The sequence below is a fragment of the Macrosteles quadrilineatus genome, unplaced genomic scaffold, assembly GCF_028750875.1.
Source record: "Macrosteles quadrilineatus isolate MER2022 unplaced genomic scaffold, UCM_ALF_1.0 Scaffold_4__1_contigs__length_99947679, whole genome shotgun sequence".
Taxonomy (NCBI): domain Eukaryota; kingdom Metazoa; phylum Arthropoda; class Insecta; order Hemiptera; family Cicadellidae; genus Macrosteles; species Macrosteles quadrilineatus.
Window position 1 is genome coordinate 93,225,042 of NW_026542597.1, and position 14,452 is coordinate 93,239,493.

Below are 14,452 nucleotides of genomic sequence, written 5' to 3' on the forward strand. Positions count from 1 at the left end.
TCAGTGTCTATGACCAGTCTCAGTGCTTAGCCTGGCAGTACAGGCTCTAGCTTCGGCTCTCTCAGTAGAGTCAGTACAGATACTCTCCAGGCCACCACTGCCAGTCAGGCCACTGCCAGCATACACTCAAGGTACAGTAGTCACATGTACAATAGAGGATAGGTCAGTGTCTATGACCAGTCTCAGTGCTCAGCCTGGCAGTACAGGCTCTAGCTTCGGCTCTCTCAGTAGAGTCAGTACAGATACTCTCCAGGCCACCACTGCCAGTCAGGCCACTGCCAGCATACACTCAAGGTACAGTAGTCACATGTACAATAGAGGATAGGTCAGTGTCTATGACCAGTCTCAGTGCTCAGCCTGGCAGTACAGGCTCTAGCTTCGGCTCTCTCAGTAGAGTCAGTACAGATACTCTCCAGGCCACCACTGCCAGTCAGGCCACTGCCAGCATACACTCAAGGTACAGTAGTTACATGTACAATAGAGGATAGGTCAGTGTCTATGACCAGTCTCGGTGCTCAGCCTGGCAGTACAGGCTCTAGCTTCGGCTCTCTCAGTAGAGTCAGTACAGATACTCTCCAGGCCACCACTGCCAGTCAGGCCACTGCCAGTATACACTCAAGGTACAGTAGCCTCATTTACAATAGAGGATAGGTCAGTGTCTATGACCAGTCTCAGTGCTCAGCCTGGCAGTACAGGCTCTAGCTTCGGCTCTCTCAGTAGAGTCAGGTCAGATACTCTCCAGGCCACCACTGCCAGTCAGGCCACTGCCAGCATACACTCAAGGTACAGTAGTCACATGTACAATAGAGGATAGGTCAGTGTCTATGACCAGTCTCAGTGCTTAGCCTGGCAGTACAGGCTCTAGCTTTGGCTCTCTCAGTAGAGTCAGCACAGATACTCTCCAGGCCACCACTGCCAGTCAGGCCACTGCCAGCATACACTCAAGGTACAGTACCCTCATGTACAGTAGAGGATAGGTCAGTGTCTATGACCAGTCTCAGTGCTCACCCTGGCAGTACAGGCTCTAGCTTCGGCTCTCTCAGTAGAGTCAGTACAGATACTCTCCAGGCCACCACTGCCAGTCAGGCCACTGCCAGCATACACTCAAGGTACAGTAGTCATTTGTACAGTAGAGGATAGGTCAGTGTCTATGACCAGTCTCAGTGCTCAGCCTGGCAGTACAGGCTCTAGCTTCGGCTCTCTCAGTAGAGTCAGTACAGATACTCTCCAGGCCACCACTGCCAGTCAGGCCACTGCCAGCATACACTCAAGGTACAGTAGTCATTTGTACAGTAGAGGATAGGTCAGTGTCTATGACCAGTCTCAGTGCTCAGCCTGGCAGTACAGGCTCTAGCTTCGGCTCTCTCAGTAGAGTCAGCACAGATACTCTCCAGGCCACCACTGCCAGTCAGGCCACTGCCAGCATACACTCAAGGTACAGTAGTTACATGTACAGTAGAGGATAGGTCAGTGTCTATGACCAGTCTCAGTGCTCAGCCTGGCAGTACAGGCTCTAGCTTCGGCTCTCTCAGTAGAGTCAGTACAGATACTCTCCAGGCCACCACTGCCAGTCAGGCCACTGCCAGCATACACTCAAGGTACAGTAGCCTCATGTACAGTAGAGGATAGGTCAGTGTCTATGACCAGTCTCAGTGCTCAGCCTGGCAGTACAGGCTCTAGCTTCGGCTCTCTCAGTAGAGTCAGTACAGATACTCTCCAGGCCACCACTGCCAGCATACACTCAAGGTACAGTAGCCTCATGTACAATAGAGGATAGGTCAGTGTCTATGACCAGTCTCAGTGCTCAGCCTGGCAGTACAGGCTCTAGCTTCGGCTCTCTCAGTAGAGTCAGTACAGATACTCTCCAGGCCACCACTGCCAGCATACACTCAAGGTACAGTAGCCTCATGTACAATAGAGGATAGGTCAGTGTCTATGACCAGTCTCAGTGCTCAGCCTGGCAGTACAGGCTCTAGCTTCGGCTCTCTCAGTAGAGTCAGTACAGATACTCTCCAGGCCACCACTGCCAGTATACACTCAAGGTACAGTAGCCTCATGTACAATAGAGGATAGGTCAGTGTCTATGACCAGTCTCAGTGCTCAGCCTGGCAGTACAGGCTCTAGCTTCGGCTCTCTCAGTAGAGTCAGTACAGATACTCTCCAGGCCACCACTGCCAGTCAGGCAACTGCCAGTATACACTCAAGGTACAGTAGCCTCATGTACAGTAGAGGATAGGTCAGTGTCTATGACCAGTCTCAGTGCTCAGCCTGGCAGTACAGGCTCTAGCTTCGGCTCTCTCAGTAGAGTCAGTACAGATACTCTCCAGGCCACCACTGCCAGTCAGGCCACTGCCAGCATACACTCAAGGTACAGTAGCCTCATGTACAGTAGAGGATAGGTCAGTGTCTATGACCAGTCTCAGTGCTTAGCCTGGCAGTACAGGCTCTAGCTTCGGCTCTCTCAGTAGAGTCAGTACAGATACTCTCCAGGCCACCACTGCCAGTCAGGCCACTGCCAGCATACACTCAAGGTACAGTAGTTACATGTACAATAGAGGATAGGTCAGTGTCTATGACCAGTCTCAGTGCTTAGCCTGGCAGTACAGGCTCTAGCTTCGGCTCTCTCAGTAGAGTCAGTACAGATACTCTCCAGGCCACCACTGCCAGTCAGGCCACTGCCAGCATACACTCAAGGTACAGTAGTCACATGTACAATAGAGGATAGGTCAGTGTCTATGACCAGTCTCAGTGCTTAGCCTGGCAGTACAGGCTCTAGCTTCGGCTCTCTCAGTAGAGTCAGTACAGATACTCTCCAGGCCACCACTGCCAGTCAGGCCACTGCCAGCATAAACTCAAGGTACAGTAGTTACATGTACAATAGAGGATAGGTCAGTGTCTATGACCAGTCTCAGTGCTCAGCCTGGCAGTACAGGCTCTAGCTTCGGCTCTCTCAGTAGAGTCAGTACAGATACTCTCCAGGCCACCACTGCCAGTCAGGCCACTGCCAGCATACACTCAAGGTACAGTAGCCTCATGTACAGTAGAGGATAGGTCAGTGTCTATGACCAGTCTCAGTGCTTAGCCTGGCAGTACAGGCTCTAGCTTCGGCTCTCTCAGTAGAGTCAGTACAGATACTCTCCAGGCCACCACTGCCAGTAAGGCCACTGCCAGTATACACTCAAGGTATAAAATCAAATAGAAAAGGAAATATCTGCTTTTCCTAGTTCTCTGTGTACTAGTTTTCACAGATAATTGTGGCTTTGATTTTGGATTAGGATTTAAATATTATAGTACAGACAATAACTAAAAATTATGAAAAACTCAGCTTCCTACATACATTTAAATTTTAGAATAACAGGTAATGAGGAAGTGGTAAGAAATTAATCAACATACATTCAGGCAATCTTACATTTCAAATGAAATTTATATAGGAATTTGTTCACACTTCAGAGCTATTGAAACAAGCTTTATTCAAGTAGGTTTAAGATATGACCTAACATTGAACTCTAGATAGATAAGTGGCTATCTTGGCATTCACGGCTGTTAAAGGATTTGTTTAATGTTAAATGTAGCTTACCAACAATGTGCCCATATATATTTGATTTTATTAGGTGAGTGTTTAGTTAGAAAACAATCCTTTACCTGTGAAAATAGTTTGTATGGCTTGCAAGGCAATTTGTGGATGTGTTGTTGCATAATCAGCTGTTTACAAACAGCAACGGCCTTGATGCAGTTATCTGTGTTGTAATACTGATAAATAAGAGTTATTTATACTCTTGGAATGGTTTTTTTACTTCCGATGGCAAACATCCAGATGAATTTTTAGCAAATATATCCACTTGGTGTTTAAAAAAAGTGAATTTGTCGAGACTTAAGGATACCCAATTATTACACAAGATTGATTTGTTCACCTAATGTGTAAATAAGATGGTCAGGTAAATAGAATTACTGATAGCACCAGTTAACTTTTGTGTTTTGGATTGTAAGTACGAATGAAATTGCTTAATACCAATGGAATGAAATTAATTAACAATTAAGTTGATTCCCCAACAAGAGCGATCCTAGAATGCCTATCCCCTATCTATGTTTACCTCAAATAAAGTCTTGATTTTACATGCATTGATAAAATGAACTCGTTCACAAGGCAACTTAAAAATCATACATTGTACCAGATAACTTTTTAACAGCAGCAAAATTTATCCAGTATACAATCGTATGACAAGTTTCTATATCTTAAGACTGGATAACTTAAATATAGCCGTACAGCAAAAAGGCGAGACTAAGCTATTATTAAGTACTTAGGGTTTTATTTTGTGATGTTTTTGCCATTGACGTATAATTGTTGGATATCTGTAAATAAAGAATGTATTCACGTTGAATTGATATCTACAGAGCTGGCCTGGTGAATGGGAGCAGTGGCAGTTTCAGTTCTCTGCGGTCAGCCACCAACACTCCCAAACACATCAAGGTGACTGTCCCTCATCACGCAGACACCACGGGCAAACCTCCCAACATCATTGTGTTCAGCGAGAGTTCCGTGTCTGCGGACAGCGTCAGGAACACTCTGCAATCCGTGCTGCACAAGCATAGGTGAGTGAAATCATTGTAACATCAGTTACACAGACTTGGGTCATTCTCTCATGTCATTTGCGTGTAGGTTTTGTGATTTGAATAAGAAAGAGGTCAGTTAGTCAAAAACATAGTGCATAGAATGATAGGAGCATAAATCAAGAGCCAGAGGAGCAAAAACATAGGTCAGGTAAGTTATAAAATCATGTAAATAAATAGAGACTATACTACGTTCACAATATTTAGGCAGTTTTAGGGGAAGAAAGCTATCCCCCCACTTGACCCTTACCTTTAAAATAATAGGTCAACAGCTGCTGATTAAGCAACATAGATAAAATAAAAAAGATGTGGGGGAACCCCTCAAATCGCCTAAATATTGGGAACAAAGTATAATACAATTTTTTCAGCGAAAACTAACGCAGGCAATTGGAATGCATGATGTTTAAATCAAAACATGAACTTGCTAGTAACTTATGATAAAACTTGACATGGCTAATCGAAGAGCAGATGTTTAGGTGACGTTGAGAAGATATATGATGCAAAGAGGAATCCAATATTCCAAAGTCAAATAAGAGAACAGTATTCTGACTTGAGACTGCATCGCATTAAATTATGAGATTTTCATTAGATGTACATCCTGTCACATTCTAACAGTAATATAGCATGTTGTTATGGAAGTAAACATGTTTTTAATCCAATTTACTTTCACTCTCAGACATTAATGTGGTGGATGGTCGTACCGCTACTATCAATACTATTTGTCTTGTTACTAATGGTTTGAACAAACTCAATGTTCTAGGTACACCATCACCAACCTGAACGTCACCCAGATGTGTTCCCCGTTTGTTGCCCAAGCCGCTCTCGTGGTGGTGTGTGGAGGTGTGCCTGCTCCCCTGGCTCCCATACTGCTCCAGTATGTACTCCAACAGGGTGGCTCACTCTTGTGCCTCTGCTCCGACCTTCTCGGAGTCTTCCTGCCGATCTTCCGAACTGCCGAAGTACGGCCCGACCAACTAGTCACCTTCTCATACTCCCACTGGAAACACGTCCAGATGCTACATCATATTTTTTGCTACCAACAATCTAGTTCGGCCAAGTTCTCCTCACCTGATGATACCAGCAGGTAGACATTTTTTTGTTATTAGGCTTATAATTCTTATTCGTACACAGTGTTACAATGAATAGTACAAATGTGTGTATCTTAAACTTTATTGCTTATTGGAAATATGTTTGATGAACAGTGAGTAATTTTGGTCACATATCTATGTTACATAAGTGTATAATACTCTTATAAAACGTCGGAAGCAGGAATGTGCTCATACTGGGGAAGAGGCCAACTATGCAATAGAACTTGGAGAAAGTCCAAGTATAGTGATATATCTGATTTTTTTATTGCAGGAAAACATCTAAACTAGTGAAAAAAATGGTTTGTTTTAATCCCAAACTTTGTCAAAAAGAAAGAAGAAAAAATAAAAAAGTATGGTAAGTTTGGTACAGTACTTCGCTTTATAGATCTCCCTTGTAGTGCATCGTTGATGGTAAAAATAGAATTGTTTGCATAACTTAGTTATCAGGGTTGGTAGCAGCAAAAGTGTTGTTTTTCAGTTCTTAATTTTTATTAGTAAATCTATAATTCAGTAGAGTCTTGATTAACCTACATAAAACAGCCGCGGAAAGATCAGAGAAATATGAATTTTTGCACTGCTCCTGAATTTCATCATGATTGTAGGCCTAATATGTGATCAAGGCACTATCGTTATCTCTTATGATCTTCCGCCGTACCTGTGAAATCTAGATCATCTCCCATGATGGCGGGAAAGTCTTAAACATCCTGTGATTGCAGAGACATCATCATTGTCTCTCGTAATAGCACTGAAATCTATTATCTCTCATGATCCTCCGCCATAGCGGTGAAATCTAGACCATCTCCCATGATGGCGGCAAAGTCTTGAACATCTCCTATGATTGCAGAGACATCATCATTGTCTCTCGTAATAGCACTGAAATCTATTATCTCTCACGATCCTCCGACATGGCGGTGAAATCTAGAACATCTCTCAAGATTGCTGCAAAGTTATGAACATCTCCTGGGATCGCAGAAACAAAATATCTAATCCTAACGCAATAGCGACGAAATTCTGATCATCTTTTGTAATCACAGAGACGACATTATCACTTGCGATCGTGGCAAAATTACTATCAGTTGGAACAAATCTTGTCCCAAGAAAATCCCAAATTACAAGTGATTTCGCCCGAAAATTCAGAAAATTTTTTCCCTAAAATTTCAGGACCTATGAATTTTTATTTAATTTAATATGAATGTGAACAAAAGTGTGAGTGAGAGTTTTGTTTGCTTCAGTACGGACATCCCCAAGTCAGTGGAAGTGTTGGACAGTGACAACAAGCTACACACATTGTCAGTCAGAGTGCTGGGAGTAGAGGAGACGTGGCAGACACCCAGTCTGTTGATGGCCACTGAGGCTCACTCTGGTGGCAAGGTTGTCTTCTCTCAGGTAACATTATCAAAACATTCTATCTAAGGCTGGGCATACACGTTACGGTATACCGGTGACGTATAACTGCGCAGGTGACCTGTACAGGTATACCAGAGCATGTGTGTGAGCCTGTTTAGGCTAACCTTCACAGGAAAAATGACCTGTGCAGGCAACCAAAAAAGAATTGAATTTTCATTTATTATACCTCACAGGTTTGCTTAAACTGAGCGTATGTGTGGGTCCGTACGGTATGCCTACAGATTTGAGTCAGTAGTGGCGATTTCTCCAACTAGAGAGCTTCGCGTTCCTGTGTTCTGTTGCTGTATGGTTGACATTTTCTTGTGTGTTTTGCGCTGCGTTTACGTCATCATGGCTGTTGAAAAGGGAATTGAGTTCTAGAGGAATTCATTGAAATTTATAAATCAGAACCCTATTTGTGGCGAATTAAGAGCAAGGAATACCATGACCGTGATGCAAGAGAGGCCAAACCTACTAAAGCAATCATAATCATCTTGTTAGCTCGCCATTTCTCTATTACCTACTAGTATATACGATATAATACTACCATCTCTCTTCTAGAAATCTTTCACCCGTCCGGTTACCGTACAGTTTACCGTAACGTGTGTGAGCTCTTGCCTGTACAGGTATACTGGAGAGTTATACTTGTGCAGTTATACCTCACCGGTATAACGTAACCTGTATGCCCGGCCTAAGAATTAAATAACCTTATGTAAATAATAAAGCTTAAGTTGAACCAACATGTTTAGAAAGAAGCACTTCATAGCACAAAGAAACACAAAATTCAATGTGCACTATCCTTTTGTTGTGTTGGTAATAAATAAAGAAGGATTTTTCGATATTTGCTATTTTTTGATAATATATCAACAATTTTAGTTCAGAATACATTTTATTGCTAGATGGCTAATACAGGATTTTGATTTTTCAAACATCCAGCGCTTAGATGAGTTTTGATTCAGCTATGTTTTATACATTTGTGGTGATATGTATTCAATAATCACTTAGCATGATTCAGAGATGGCTTGTGTTCTCAGGTACATCTGGAAGCAGATCCGGTCCAGTACGAGGGAGATGGAGACAAAGCCAAGGCCCTGAAGGAGAGCAATCATGCTCGACTGGAGATCTTCTCTGACCTGCTGACAACCCATCTGGGCCTTGAGTGTAACAAGGAGAAGGGAGACAAGAAGTATTCTGTCGCTTACTTCCTTGGATCTCATGAGGTATGGCAGAACAAATCGGAAACATAATTTAAAATAGGTGATTCCTGCAGTGTTTCACCTTACCGCACCTTTTACTTTGGCGTTTTCAAATTTTTTACATAAAAACCCAAAACAGTATGAAAGTAATCGCAACAGTTACTTGGCAAGAAACTGCTCACAGAATCTAGCACCCTCTTCACTCACTGACTGCTAAAGCTGGGCAGAAGGCAGGTCTAGCAGGTACTTGCTCTTATCACTGGACACAGCCATTTGAGGAAACACCTACAAAGTCTAGGAATCGTCAATGACAGTCAGAAGTGTCGACTTTGCATTGCAACTAGTCAGATGAGAGTTCAAAACACATTATTCTGCACTGGTTACAGACTTTGGACTAAGAGAAAGGCCCTGTTTTGTCTAAATCAGCCAGGTTATGAATCAGACGCTTACATTGGACAAAAGCTCCTGCAACTGGTCAAGGACACTTGCACCTGGTTAGTGGCAAGTGGGGCATGCACAATAAGCTTCAGTTGACGTGCTTGGACCCCACATGTTGATGTCCACCCCTCTCGCAATACAATACAAAAAATCGCAAGAGTTAGTGCAGGTTGTGTACACTAAAATGAGATAATGAAAACGATTTGGCAACACTGGCAGTAAATACTAATACATCAACTTTTAAACTGTTATTATTCCATGAGATATTGAATGCAATTACCACCTTGATATTTGACTATTGTAGGCTTTATATGAATTTGTCGAGTCCTTGAATGAGTTTTTCAACGATTAGTAAGTAAGGGAAGAAAAACAAACGAGTTTGGGTAAGTCAAGAATGTTTCTTCAACCCTATAGCAAAACATAAATAAAAACTCAGCTGTTTTCTTGATGGTATGCAAACATTTATTTAAAAACAATTTGAAAATATTGTTGACCTATTGTGTTTTACAGTAACAGTAGCAAAAATATAATTCGTATTTGTGTTCAAAGCATTTTTGCTGAACTCGAGATGTTAAAATTTGGTTAGAAAAAGCTATTTCAAATTTACTTGGTTGCCAGCTGAAACAAGAGTTCCTGAGTCGGCACAAGAACCGGCTGGAGGGAGGCAACACTCTCAAATTGCCAGATGTGACTCTCAAGTTCTGCGGGAAAGGAGTTTCTCCTCCGGAAGCATCGGCAAACCTCATGCCAGTCCTGCTGTACACCTGCCCTGAGTCCTTCTCCACTGTCAGCTACTTTGATGTGAGTCTTTTTAAGCCTCAATAATTATGTCTTAAGATCTTGGCTCAACAAGGCTTGAATTTCCAAGCTTCAATCAATTTCAATCAATTTTAACCCAACAGAGTTTTGAGCACTGAGTAATTTTGGTGAATTTTACCAGGTTTAGGTTCCTCCCAAGGCTATTTGTTTTAGATCAATGTTTGTTTGTAGAATCTCGGGTCACAGACTCTCGGACGTCTGGTGATCTTCTCAGATGTTATGAAGACTGCCATGGCTGTCCTGTCAGGCCCGCCACTGGCCCACGGACTGGCCGTCATACCTTGCCAGCAGACATCGGGTGTAGGTAAGTTGACCATCTGTTGTTCAACCCTTTAGGTCCGATATATATTTTTAAATTTAACTACAATAGAACCTCTTTAATCCGAACCCCCGTAATCCAAACGTCCGCTAATCCGAACCGCTCATTGCTGTACTCTATACACAGTACAGCAGTTCTTTATTGTATACTGTATATAATTTATAGTACCTACTGTTTATTCACCATATTTCCTACTGTATTAAATAAACACTGTATTTTACTTTATAAATTATTTTTTCACTTTTCCCAAAATAATTTTAATCAATTTTAGCCATGCTTTAACTATTGTTATGTAAAAACAACAATATGTTCTGTAATCCGAACTATTCAATAGTCCGAACTACCCCAGTTCCCAATTAGTTAAGATTATAGAGGTTCTACTGTATGTCTGTTTTACAATTTTTACTTTTTGGTTTTTCTTTTACATAAAAACAAATATTCTTACAACACAAGTTATTGGTGACACACACAGTTAAGATGGGTGAGAACTAGCCAAACGCCTAATTTGAGGTGAAACTCGTAAATAATTTACTCTGTTAACTTCCACCCGAGTCATCCTCAGTTTAGGGGAGACTCTCTTTACACTGTTCATTGCGGTTGCGCGATGGCCAAAATAAAACAATATTATGAACAAAAAAGTTATGCCTAATTTTATTGTAACATAAAAGTAATAGGTTTTATTATAAATGCTTAGTAAGAAGAAACATTGGATGGATTATTTGGTACAACTACAAACTCCCACAGACATACTATGACCATAGACAATAGAGTAAATATAGACTGTCAAAGAAAGGTTTTGCGATCTGCCGCTAGAGCGTTATCGCCGTTCGATATAGGTTATCGGTATTCTATTCGGTTTCATTGTCAACTACTCGCCAGCTGTTACCAGCACTACTACTCTTGCAAACGAAATGCTTACTATATCGTTTTTATCTTCTTCTGCAATCGCGTCAAAATGATGAACATCCTCCGCGGCTGTGTAGACATCATCATTGAATGCCGTGGTCTCAAAACGTCATCGTCGTCCACGATTGCGGCAAAATCATGAACATCTTCAGCGGCCGTGTAGACATTATCGTCTTCGTCTTGCGCGATCGTAGAAAAGACATGATCATTTTTCCCGCGGTCACAAAAACTTCGTCTAGCACGGTCGCGGTCACGAAAACGTCGTCTAGCACGGTCGCGGTTTAAGAACATCTCCCGCAGTCGTGTAGACATCATCATCGTCTTGCGCCGTCACGGAAACGTGATCGTTGTCTAGCGCGATCGCGGTAAAATCATTAAATTTCCCGACTTGGATATCAATATAAAGACTAAATCCCAACTTTTTAAGACTATTTTGAAATTCAATACTAATGCCTGACTTTCCCGTTTTCCCCGACTACTAGACACCCTGGTTAATTAGATTTTGACCTTGCAAATATGAAACAAAACCTTCCAAAAAACCACTTCCTAAAATTATGGATTAATAAAGAAAAACTTTGAATCATTGTAATGAAACTACAAAAGTATAACAAATATATGTTAAAAAAATACAATAAATGATGACATTTAAATTAATTTATTGCTTAATATTAAATAAGTCAGTAAACTCCAATTCCGAGGAATTCCTCCAAAGTTGGCAACACTACTCCCAACTACCAAGTTGTTATGGAAACGATCTCTAGCACTTGATGCTGCAGCGGTGTGCGCCGTAACTACACATTACCCCTAGCAGTCGGCGCCGGAATATACGCTAACCGCAGCCACAGAAAACATACTACTATAACCCAGAATGCCAACCGCATAGTAAAAAGTGTTAAGTACTTTGAGAGAGCTTTGCCTGTCAGTTCGTAGGCAGCGCCACCAAAACATGCACTCAGCATAGCAACCCTGGTGGCGCTGCCTACGAACTGACAGGCAAAGCTCTCTCAAAGTACTTAACACTTTTTACTATGCGGTTGGCATTCTGGGTTATAGTAGTACCTATGTTTTCTGTGCCGCAGCACAGCTGACAGTCTATATTTATTTCTTTTTGTCTATGCTATGACTCTCCTTATTCATTATTTAGTAGTCTTTTATGATTTCCATATACTTTCTTCCACTTTTGTCATCAAGAGTACTACTTATTGAGCTTGTTTTGGCTGAAAGACATTTTCAACGAATATTAATATTAATAACACTATAGTTGCTGAATCACGAAACCTTCCATAGTGACTACACGGTTGTGTATTCTATGAATATTGACTAACTAATATTTAAATAATAAAATTATGATTGATCTATTAATTAATCTGTTTACCAATGCTTGCAATCTTGGTTTTGACAGCTGGTAAGTGTACTTTTGATGTTTTTTATACATTTGGTTCTCTTTAAATGCATGTAACCTACATTAAATGTTCATTGTTGACACAATTCTATATAGGTACTCTTAACTTAGCATTGCAGTATGAGTTGGCTGTATTATTTTTATTATATATATAATCATTGATGTAGAACCGTTTATTTTATTTGAAGTTGCTCAAACTGGTATTTGTATAGCAGTGACAAAACGTAAAAGTGCTAATGAAGAAGTTATTGAGCCTGTTGTGTTCAGGTAGAGGAGGCACCACGTGGCTTAGTCCCGATGGTTGTGCCATGTTTGGTCTACAACTGCACATCCCTCTCAAGTCAGAGCTGGGTAGACTGTTGCCCTTCCTACAACACACAGTAGCCGTGGCGATAGTGTCCAGCATATCTTCTCAGCCTGGCCTTGATGTGAGTAATAAATCAATAAAAAATGGTTCAACTTTATTGAATAGGTTATAGGACACTAGGCTCCAAGGCCTAAGTATTTACCAGGAAGTCTACAGCTCTCGGATATTTCGGGATAGCTAATCTCCAGGTAAACTCCCCAATACTATAAGTTGATCGGGATTTTTGCTAAAAAACTACAGATCTTACATATTGTGTCACCAATGTTTCTAACTTATTGTTAGGCCTAATGTTTTGTTTTTCCAAGTAATAAATCGTCTAAGCCAAAAGACATTTTATGCTGAATTGTGAACATTTTTTTTTTTAGATTTCAAGCAAAATAAGTTAAGTTAAATGTTAAATATCCAGGGAAGTTGTGCAACTCAATTTGACAGGTAGGTCATTTGTGCTGTCTTTTGTTAGTTGTCTTGTAAAATAAATATATCCACCCCCATTGAATATCCACAAAAAATGTTAGGTTTGGCCGAAAATACCTAAAAAGCCCTATATTTTTATTTAGCTGTAGAGTTTTTTTTTCGGCAGGCTTGACTGGATTAGGAAGTACTATCTTAACACATTCAAACCAGGATTTAATATTTACACCCAATTGTGTTTTGATAAAATGGATATTTTAAGGCTCATCGCAGAGGGATTTCTCTGTTAGAAATGTCAGTTTAATAGTTTCTAATTTTAATTTTTTTTTGCCATCAATTCAATCATATCTTTTATATGCCAGTAATGTAATAAACTAAATTTATGTTCCTAGGTATTGGAACTTGGTGTCAAGTGGCCCAACGACATCTACGCAGGCACAGTGAAGGTTGGGGGATTGATAATCACCAGTGTCTACACCAACGGATGTGCCATTTGTAACATTGGTAAGTGACTCACTTTCCTGGTTTTCATTAGTAAAATTAATTCAATACCCTTGATGGCCGGTGATGTTTAATAATTAAACTTGTAGGACTAATAAATTGTTGAATTACAAAAAAAAAAAAAAAAAATAGGCTATCGAAAATAAAACAATACCAAAACTAAAGCTATAACCTAAAAATATTATTATATGATGCCTTACTTGCTTTCTTTGGCAACTAATGCTGATATTTATCACATTAGCTTATTATTTTAGAAAAAAAGCAATGTACAGTAGAACCTCTCATATCCGGCCACCACGGGACCAAGCCTCTGACCGGATAACGATTTGGCCGGATAAACCAACCTACTATCAAAATGACAATTCATACCTAATAATAATAGGTAATCAATATATGCAATCAAAAGTATCATTTAATTCTGTTCGGGCATCATTTTTAGAAAAATAAACATGTTTGTAAAAAGGAAAAAAATATTTGTAGGTCAAAGTCATTAAGTAATGAATGTAGGTACAAATATTATGATTCCAGGTAACAAAACATGTTAAATGGAGGTAAAAATGACAATAAATTGTACTTAAAGATCATTAGGACTTAAATAGTAGGCCTACTTGCATTTCTACTCAACATTCTTAACCATTTTGTGAAATACAAAAATTAATGTACTCGTACTGTACTGTACTAAACCCACTTTGGAAATGATCAACCAACTGATCAGAGGTTAGACCTACTAGCTCAACTGAGTATAGTGACTCAGCAAATAAATGTATAAACAAACAGATAAATAATGAGAACAATTTATTTTATGACTTGAGCAGTCGCAAAGACTAGTGCTTGCATCTAAACGTCTGTAAGGTGTGAGAAAAAAATTTTGATAGTGGCTTCCTGGAAGGGGCCGTATAAACAGAGGACCGGTAAAACCAAGGCCGGATATGAGGGGTTCTACTGTACATACAAAAATATATTTATTCACCATTAATTCTTCAGTAAAGCTTTATCACATAATCCTGGACT

The 14,452-nt window shown here is 40.5% G+C and overlaps 1 protein-coding gene across 1 annotated transcript in view; it reads left to right on the top strand.

The window, feature by feature from the left end:
* Positions 1 to 14,452, top strand: part of LOC128993152 (mucin-17) — a 34,161-nt gene that overhangs the window by 13,912 nt on the left and 5,797 nt on the right. Inside the window, exons 13-31 of the mRNA XM_054416911.1 lie at positions 18 to 294; positions 344 to 457; positions 520 to 783; positions 846 to 1,109; positions 1,172 to 1,435; positions 1,498 to 1,746; positions 1,809 to 2,042; positions 2,105 to 2,368; positions 2,431 to 2,531; positions 2,581 to 2,694; positions 2,882 to 3,020; positions 4,393 to 4,590; positions 5,369 to 5,692; positions 6,929 to 7,082; positions 8,117 to 8,302; positions 9,335 to 9,517; positions 9,707 to 9,839; positions 12,430 to 12,590; positions 13,333 to 13,444. Coding sequence (XP_054272886.1) covers positions 18 to 294; positions 344 to 457; positions 520 to 783; positions 846 to 1,109; positions 1,172 to 1,435; positions 1,498 to 1,746; positions 1,809 to 2,042; positions 2,105 to 2,368; positions 2,431 to 2,531; positions 2,581 to 2,694; positions 2,882 to 3,020; positions 4,393 to 4,590; positions 5,369 to 5,692; positions 6,929 to 7,082; positions 8,117 to 8,302; positions 9,335 to 9,517; positions 9,707 to 9,839; positions 12,430 to 12,590; positions 13,333 to 13,444 — 3,735 coding nt within the window. The remainder of the gene's footprint in view (positions 1 to 17; positions 295 to 343; positions 458 to 519; positions 784 to 845; positions 1,110 to 1,171; positions 1,436 to 1,497; positions 1,747 to 1,808; positions 2,043 to 2,104; positions 2,369 to 2,430; positions 2,532 to 2,580; positions 2,695 to 2,881; positions 3,021 to 4,392; positions 4,591 to 5,368; positions 5,693 to 6,928; positions 7,083 to 8,116; positions 8,303 to 9,334; positions 9,518 to 9,706; positions 9,840 to 12,429; positions 12,591 to 13,332; positions 13,445 to 14,452) is intronic.